Raw genomic sequence first — 9,459 nt, forward strand, 5'->3', positions numbered from 1 at the left:
CATCGCTAACACCCGGCAAATTATTCATGTCCTCCTCCGTGAAGACCGAAACAAAAAAGTTATTCAAGACCTCAGCCATTTCCCCATCCCCTACCACTACGTCCCCCTTCTCACCCTCTAAGGGTCCAACGTTCACCCTAGCCAGCCTCTTCCTTTTTATATACTTATAAAAACTCTTGCTATCCTTTTTTATATTAAGCGCTAGCCCAGCTTCATAGTTTCTCCTACCCTTCTTTATCAATTTCTTTGTCAATCTTCGTTGACATTTAAACCTCTCCCAATCCTCTTCTCGCCCACTACTCTTAGCTACTCTAAACACCTCCGCTTTTAATTTGACACTTTCCTTCACCTCCTTCGTTATCCACGGCTTATTACCTCTCCTACGGTCCTTTTTGACCATCGGAATAAATTTCGGATGAACACCAAGAAAGATCTCCTTAAAAATCCTCCACTGCTCCTCAGCAGACCTACCTTCCAACGCGCTCCCCCAGTCCACATTCGCCAATTCCTCTCTCATCCTACCGTACTCCCCTCTGTTCAAACAAAGGACACGCGTCTGGGAACCCACTTTGTCCTCCTCCATCTGCACCATAATCTTCAGCTGTTCCACATTTGACCCTTATTATGAAGATTTACATCATTTCAAACATCTGCCGTGGTTTTCATGTGATCATTTAGATGATACATTGTTAGTTGGTCTTCCTTTTATTTTTGTTCCCCACCATCTGCTTTATATTACTTTTTTTTCTCTCCTTAGATGGTGCCCCATGATAGGGTACATTTCCATTGGCTTTATTACCTCACCTGATATTAACATGCATAGATATAAGCGTAATGGAATTCCTTGCATGAAGGATAATAATAAATGTCAGCAGTTTTAGAAGCTCTCAGGCTGTCTTTTTCACCTGACGGCTTGCCAGATCTCTGATGAAGTATCGGAGTCTCTGCGGTCAGTTGTCTACAAATCTGCAATAACTATATTTGGCAAAGGAAGAAACAGCAACCAAGATTGGTTCGAGACCCTCCTTGAAAGAAACGATTTGTCATTGAAACACAGTGTGTAGCTCACTTCGTTTTCGACCTGTCTCTTCACCCTACTGCATGGACAAATCTCATGCTAGCCGAAGCAGTTATGCAAAAGATGGCAAGATACTGTGCGAACAAGTATTGCATAAATCTGTGCAAACAAATGTGAATTGCCAGTGACAAATGTTCACTTTGTGTGATGGTACCAAAAGAGCACTCAGATGTTCCATCACCAAAGTTGCCTTTTTGAAATCTGCAAATGGGGAAATACTCGCTGATAGGATCAAGCAAATGGACTCCTGGATAGAGCACCGCTCTGAGCAGTGCTCACTTATGACAGATATCTCTCTGCGTAACTTGATGATCTTCTGCAGCGATCTGTCGCATGAGCTTGATGTAGGACCCTTATTACATGTGCTCAAAAAGGCCATTGAAAGCACCAAGGGAAACAACTAGGAAGGACAGAGTGCCAAGAATGGACAGCCCCACCTGTTGTCACCTCATCCCCCAGAAAGAAGGTTCTAACCCACAGAATATGCAAGATACAAACATATTGACGTCATAGAGGAGCAAAGATGACTCGGGCTTGCAACAACTATTGAGGCATATAACTCCTCTGCATCACTGGGAAGGCCTTTGCGTGTGTTATTCTAACAAGGCTCCATCAACTAGCCAGCAAAATATGCTCAGAATCACGGTGTGGTTTCCCAACAGTTCAGAGTATATATAAGGCTGAACTTTCCATCGCAAATTTGGGCAGTCCAACTTCATCACACCAGTCTCAACATTGAAAGATGAGCAGGTGTAGAAATTGAAAGCCCATCCATCATTTTGAAATGATCAATTAACAAGCTACTGAGCTTGTTAAAGACCCATTTGAATGTAATTTTTCATTCCTTTTTCAAGCATCAAACAAGAGAAAGTTTGGGAGTGCTTTACGGCAGGTATGAGGAGTGAAATACAGGGACCTTCGACAAGACCACAGCTGCATGTAACAGCAGAATCTGCTGCTGAAAGCCGTAGCATTTGAATGTTTTTATCTTACTTTTGAGCCTGACATGAGAAGCAAGAAGATTGAGCGGGTAAGGGAGCCTTTAAATTTGTGGTGGTGATTTCCTCCCTTGCGTGACACCATGGCCTTAGATGCCCAATTGGGCACTGAGTCCCCCTTTGTATCGCTAATTAGCTGCTTTCCCATAGGGCAGGTGCTAATTGACTGTTGGGGACTTGATTTGCTGTGGTGGGGGTATGGGAATGAGCTGACCACTTACTTTCAGTTCCACATCCCTCACCCCGCCCCCAGAAACCATAACATTCAGCCCATAATCCTGAAGTGAATCTGATGAAATTATTCCACATGAATAGCACAAGCATCTGCTGGATACAAAATAAAATTGCGATCTTCCCAAGCTCTGCAGCCTCATTCCATGGTGACATGCGCAGTGCCATTCAGTTCAGTTCTGACCATTTTGAGGTCAAGAATAGGATGAAACAGGGCTGCATTTTAGCCTCTACTCCATTTGATATCTTTTTCCCTTCCTACTGACCTTCGCTTCCACTGCTGTCATGGAAGTAGTTTATATCTACAAGTGATCATATGGGGAACAAGGAAGGTGGTGGTGTGTTGGTATTGTGAATGGACTACTAATCCAGAGACAAGAACAGAGGACATTCTGGAAAAACAGCAGCATCTGTAAGGAGAGAAAGTGGAGTTTTTCCAACATCCTGTGTTGTTTCAGTTTGCAGTATCTACAGTATTTTGCTTATTTTAGTAATCCAGAGACCCAGGGTAATACTCTCTGGGCACCTGGGTTTGAAACCTGCATGGCAGATAGTGTAATTTAAATTTAATAAAAATTTGAAATGCAAAAGGAGTAAATGTGATGTGAGAAAAACCTTAACACTGCAAGTGGTTCGGTTCTGGAAGCACTGTTTGGAAATATGGTGGAAGAAGGTTTAATCCAAATATTCATGAGGGCATTAGATGGTTATTTGAATAGAAACAATATGCAGGAGTACAAGGAAAAGATAGTGGAATGACACAAAGCATGATGCTCATTTGGATAGCTGGTTCAGATATGATGGACCAAATAGCTACCTTTTACGCTATAATAATTCTGTGAAAAAGTCCAATGATGACCATGAAACCATTGTTGATTGTTATAAAAACCCACATGGTTCACTGGGTGTCCTTTAGGGAAGGAAATCTGTCATCCTTACCTGGTGTTGTTTACATGTGACTCCAGATCCACAGCAATGTGATTGACTCTCAAAACACCTAGCAACCCTGAAACTTCAAGGGCAATTAAAGATGGGCGATAAATGCTGGCCTGGCCAGCAACACCCACATCCAATGAATAAAAAAACTCAGTCAAGACCAGAAGCCAAGACAGAAGTGTGACATGTCATGTAATGTGCAATAGTTTCCCAGCTTCAGTTGCTCACAGGTTGGTCTGTCCCATGCCTGTGTTGTGTTCTCCCTCACCATTAGTGTCAGGAAAGCTGTAATTATGGAACAGGGTGTTGTGTCTCTACCTATGATCAAACTCCATTACACACCGCTGGAAGCAGTCAATAAGTTCTGCTACCTTGGATCTACAGTGACAGACAACCTGTCTGTTGAAAAACTCGGCCAAAGCATTGGAAAGGCAGCTCTATCTTTACTCTACTAGCAAAACTGACATGGAAAAACAACAACTTGACCTGCAGAGTTAAAATACTAAGACCTGTATCTTCAACACATTTCTGTATGGCAGCAAAACCTGGACAACTTACAAGTACCAAGAGAAAAGGCTCTGGTGTCTACAACAGATCCTTAACATCTGGAAAGCTAAAAACTTGCCTGTGAAATGGCCTCTTCTAGGCCAAATATGCCTGGTACCCTTGTACTAATCAAGCACTGGCTATACTGGCTTGGGCATGTGCACAGGATGGAAGATGGCTGCATCCCCAAGGATATCTATAGGACAAGGTAGTTCATGTCAAGAGACCAACAAGACCCACGCAGCTCCGATTCAAGGTTACTATAAAAAGGGACATGAAAGGCCAAAACATCAATCACAAGTGGGAAATACTAGTTGCTGACCAATGCAAATTGCAACACAAGTTGTGGGTAAGAATTCACAGCCATGACAGTGTGTGGTTTCAGAAGCTCCAAAGCAGACAGTAGCTCTGTAAACAAGGCTTCAGCAGAAATCACTCTCCACCAACTTTGTATGGGACTTGTGGCTGATTTTGCCTTTTTCCCAAATTAGCTTGTTCAGCCATTTAAAAAAAAGCGCAGCAGATCATCTCATCTGACCTCACCAAATTTGAGGCTCCATTCTGATCATCTCTTGAAGAGGATGGATGCTAATGTAGATTTGCAGCGGGGAGTAACTAAACAACAATCAGAAACATGAATCTTGAGGGTCCTGGCACTCCAGGTTGAGACTGGCTATCTTTTTCTAGATATACAGATGGAGTCTACATTTTCTTTAAAGGGAGATATCCTTCCTATTTTGGAATACTTTGTAGTGTTTGCAGAATTGGCATGGCATAGACTACCAGGTTCCATGTAATGGCATATTGCAACCCTGAATTTTCTTGAAACCGATTGTCAGCTGCTAGTAGGATTCACTGTATGACATGCATTTGTGGATAAAGCCATACATGTGAACATCATTTTTTAAGTCTTTTTTCCCCCATTGGACAAGTACGTTTGTTGATTAATCATTTGGAAAAGCAACTATTTGATTGAAATCAAACCTCAATGTAAAAGTTATATGTATGGTGCATAACTTGTGTATTTATTTCTAATTTCAGTCACGACGCAATGGACTCCTACTATGACTACATCTGGGACATCACCATCTTGGAATATTTGACACGTATCTTTTTATTATTGTCTTAGTATAGTTTTATGAAATTGTTAATCTTTATATAACCCAATAGGACATGTTTTCCCCCACTTAGAAGAACTGCTTGGAATCCCGATTAGTCCAATACAAGAGTCAGAAATTGAATGTCATTCCTTTCCTTTATCGTTTGGGTGAAATATGTCTACGAATAAATGTGCACACAATCTTGTACATGCAAGTCCCCATGCTCTGCTGTGGGAAGCAAAGAGCGGAAAGTGGGACTTAATTGCACATTGTTCTAAAGGGAGTGTTTAATTACTGTATTTTTCCCTCAGAAGTTTCTAATTAAATTTTGTTTGTTTAGCGGGGAATGTCCCTTGAGCTGCTAAGAAATTCAGCTCTTTACTTAAAGCCTCACATTTCAGTAGTTACAAATTTTGTTTTTTTTTTAATTTTCATTGAGAAAATGTAAGTTAGTGAGACACAAAAGCAGTAAGTTGCTTACCTGTAGTTAACTTCTGAGGAATTTTTTGGATTGTTTTATTATTGTCATAGAGGCAGTCACCGTCAACTGAAAAAACAGCATCATGTGGGAAACGGACAATGCATCATGAACGATACCCATCAGCTCAGCAAAGTTGCACTTTCAGATTAGACTTTGAGTGTTTATATCAGCTTTCAACTGTAAAATCCCTTTCAACTGTAAAGGCACTTAACTAGATGACAGTGGGCCTTCTCTGGACTTGAGGACCATAGGAGTATATTGCCATGCAAACTTTACCTGAGAACCTGATGGTGGGGGTGTTCAAAGCACATCTTTGGCATATCTCCCAGATATGGGCCCTTAGAGCTCAGAAGTTACAGCCCATTAAGATTGTTCATATTGTATAGCGTACTCAAGTGAGTCAAAGTTTTGGGTTGAAGTCCTAAGACTTGTCCACACAAACGCTTCAATGTAGGAAGTACTTCCCCTTTGGAAAGATATAAAAGATCCTACATTATTTCAGTGTTCTGAACAATAACTTTCACTTAACCAACATCATCTAATCATCACATTGTTGTTTGTGGGAGCTTGCTTTGTATAAATTGACGGCCATGGTTCCTACGTTTCTTTAAAATTGCCTTTTCGCAACTGTGCAAAAAGAAGGAATCATGGAGAGTAAAACATCTTAGATATTGAAGATGTTTTCTAAATTGAAATTAGATTTGAATATTTGTCAGATTAACTGTATAGACAAATCTGATATTTGGTTTTACCTTTGAGATGAAAAAGTCATTCAGTTTTGTGATAATATAGATATTGCATCCTCATTTTGTACTTATGTTTACATTGCTAATCATGAATTATTATTGAAAGTGAACAGAGTCCTGAAAATTAACTTTTAGCTTTTTGAGTATTGATATTTGTAACTGTTTAATGGGAAAATCCCCTTAACAATTTTCACAGACATCCATCACAAAAGAGGAGAAATTGACAAAAGGCAAATAGCAGTAAGTTGAAGCAAGATAGTGTATGTTGAAATATAGGTTATTGGGGATTTAAAATTACTATCGGATTAGCCATGATTTTATTAAAAAGGTGGAGCAGGTTGGAGGAGCTGAATAGCCTACTCATGCTCCTTATCTGTGTTACCTTTTTCTGAATTGTTCACCCATCATTTATGTATAATTTAGCTTACTAGGCTGTATAGATAACATCAATGAAAAAAAATATTGTAAGCTATAGATAGGAATTGTTCCATGTGGTTTACCCTGAATCTCCATGTTAGGTCACCAAGTGAGCTAATCAAGATGGGAAACAAGTTTTAGTATAACTTTACCCTTTTGAATTATATCCCTCTAGAAATAAGCCCGACAGTTTGGGTTGCTTCTGATATGACCTTATTGATATACACCACGACTTTGTATTAGTACTCCCTAAACCCACTACTCCTCAAGCCCATTTTGATATTTTCTAATATGTGACCTCCTTGTTTTCCCCACACTTACCATGTATGTTGAAGTTTGCTTACCAATTATATGTCCAGTCTACCTCACTGTTGACAATCTCTAATCTATGCCATCTGCAAACTTTATTAGTATAGGTTTGATTCTACAGTCCAAATTGTAGTTATGGTCCTGCAACTGATCCTTGTGTATCCCCACTTCTCATTTTCTGTCACTCTGAATTGTTACCCTTACCATCATTCCCTGTTTAAAAAAAAAATTGCTTTTCTCCAGACTTTAACATAGAACATAGAACATTACAGCGCAGAACAGGCCCTTCGGCCCACGATGTTGCGCCGACCAGTTACAAAAACAATGACCCACTAGCCTATACCAATCCCTTTTCGTCCATAAACCTATCCACAGATCTCTTAAACGCCCCCAAACTAGGCGCATTTACAACTGCAGCAGGCAGGGCATTCCAATCCCTCACCACCCGCTGGGTAAAGAACCTACCCCTGACATCCGTCCTGTAGCTACCCCATGCCCCCTCGTGCTAGCTTTCTCCATCCGAGGAAAAAGGCTATCACTATCCACCCTATCTAAACCTCTAATCATCTTATATGTTTCAATAAGATCCCCTCTTAGCCTCCTTCTTTCCAACAAAAACAACCCTAAATCCCTCAGTCTCTCCTCATAGGAGTTTTCAAATGCACAGGATCTTTAAAATGGAGCAAAATCTGCACAATATTTTCCAGGCTTCTGTGCACATACAACTTAGCAGCAACATTGCCCTTAATTTTTTTCCAGCCAGCTATCCACTTTGTTACTTGACCGCTAACTCTTCATACTTAAGCTTTTTCATCTATTATGTGGAACCTTATTGTCAGCTTTTTGGAAATCCATATCTATTACATCTGCTGCCTTATCCCTGACTACTTTGTTACTTCATCATGAGGTTGTCAAGCCAGAAAATGGGAGCCTAGGAAGGTCACAATATGGATACAAAAATCAGCTCAGTAACAGGAAATAATGGGACATGGTTTTTCAGACTAGGTGTTGGTTTGCATTGGTCTTCCCCACCGATGTTTGGGATTCATACTCGGTTTCAGTTTTTGCAAACAACCCACACTTGGATGTAAAGAGTAGCATTATAGTTTCACATGATACTACCATGTAGGTTGCCATGTTCTGTATGTAATAGACTTCCAGGAATATCTGAACAACATGGTGAAATAAGCAGTAGCATGGCAGATTGGAATTAGAATTATGCACTATGAAAGACCTGCATAGTGTAGATGAGCAGAAACCTTGGTGTCCATATCCAGAATTCCTTAAAGATTTTAAGGTGAGATAAGATGGTTACAAGTGTATGTATTATTGGATTTATGCCAGAATAATAATAAACAGGTCATGCTAGAAATGTAAATGTATATATAATAAATGTAAAATAATTTAAGCTGTAGAGCAGAAACATTTCTGATCAGAACAAATTGAATTGCAATCATAAATATTTTGTAGAATAAGTCCCAATTATTCAAGCAGTCTATTGTCATGTGTATTTTGCTTTTCTACCTTTCATGAAATATATTTTGAATTCTGTAATCAAATATCTTAGATCCTGATGGAAACGACTACACAAATCAAACCACATCATTTACTGGCTGGCATATGAAATAGAAGTATTACCTCTACATCTGTGTTCTTGAGGTCATGTTTAAATCCCTATCTACATCAATCCAAACTGTCCTCAGAAATATTCTGCTTTTTAGTATTAATTAAAGGGAAAATTACAAACCTGTACTTTTTTCTCTCTCAACAGTATCTAAATGTTTACATCTTTTACTGAAGGTTCAAATTATTTCTACCTACAAAAATTTAAGATTTAAACCTCCATTGGGGAGAAGTAAAAGGAAAAAGCTACAAGTTTTCTTGGAGAATAGCTCAACAAGTGAGGTTGAAATAACCAAAATATTTAAGGTCTTAAGTTGGCTGCAGTTTGATATCACATCTTTACATTTTTCTTATTTCTTTTTCTAACTAAAACTTCTTCCCTAGATCAAAGCAATAGGCCAATCTGAGCTCAACTCAAGCAATCCTGAAGAGGTTTTACATCTAGCAGCACAGAAGAGGAAAAAGAAATTCCTACAAGCTATGGCAAAACTTTACTTTTAACACCACTATTAGGTGCACATGCCCAAGAGTCTCTGTAGGTACTAAATACAGAAGATACTCTGTCATTTCATACTATTTATGAATTCCATCGATATGGCAAGATTTTGTTTTGGCTGTCTTGTGTATATTTTTCTCAGAGTATTTCTGTCTACAATGTAGATGTGAAAAAGTGTGAATTAACAGTACATTATCAACTTTTTAAAAACTGAATTTCACAGCACCTAGTATTTATTTCATATTGGTCTTTAACATATATCCAACTGGCATTTAGCTTACACTTTGAATGTTCATATTTTCTTTGACCATTGAAAAATATTGTATTTTTATAGTGGTGTTGGATAGCTATGCAGCAGTAGCTATGTAATTTTCTGTACATTTTTACAATACTATTTACAATAATACATTAAATTCATGTAGGTTTCTCTTTGGCAGTGAGAATTCATTTTTTCAGTTATCTAGTGATTTGCTGTGAAATGCTTATAGTTTATATACT

The 9,459-nt window shown here is 39.0% G+C and overlaps 1 protein-coding gene across 4 annotated transcripts in view; it reads left to right on the forward strand.

Moving 5' to 3' along the window:
* ints8 (integrator complex subunit 8) overlaps positions 1-9,389 on the forward strand; it is a 90,422-nt gene extending 81,033 nt beyond the window's left edge. For 3 of the 4 annotated variants that reach the window (XM_080194435.1, XM_080194434.1, XM_080194436.1), the window contains 3 exons: positions 4,831-4,895; positions 6,313-6,356; positions 8,850-9,389. In XM_080194435.1, the coding sequence (XP_080050561.1) occupies positions 4,831-4,895; positions 6,313-6,356; positions 8,850-8,966 (226 nt within the window). In that variant the 3' untranslated portion in view covers positions 8,967-9,389. Of the gene's footprint in view, positions 1-4,830; positions 4,896-6,312; positions 6,357-8,409 lie in introns of all 4 variants that reach the window. The other variant, XM_080194437.1, reaches the window with a different exon arrangement.
* Positions 9,390-9,459: the final 70 nt, after the last annotated feature.

This window comes from Carcharhinus amblyrhynchos, chromosome 8 (assembly GCF_965287045.1).
Source record: "Carcharhinus amblyrhynchos chromosome 8, sCarAmb.v2.hapA, whole genome shotgun sequence".
Taxonomy (NCBI): Eukaryota; Metazoa; Chordata; class Chondrichthyes; order Carcharhiniformes; family Carcharhinidae; genus Carcharhinus; species Carcharhinus amblyrhynchos.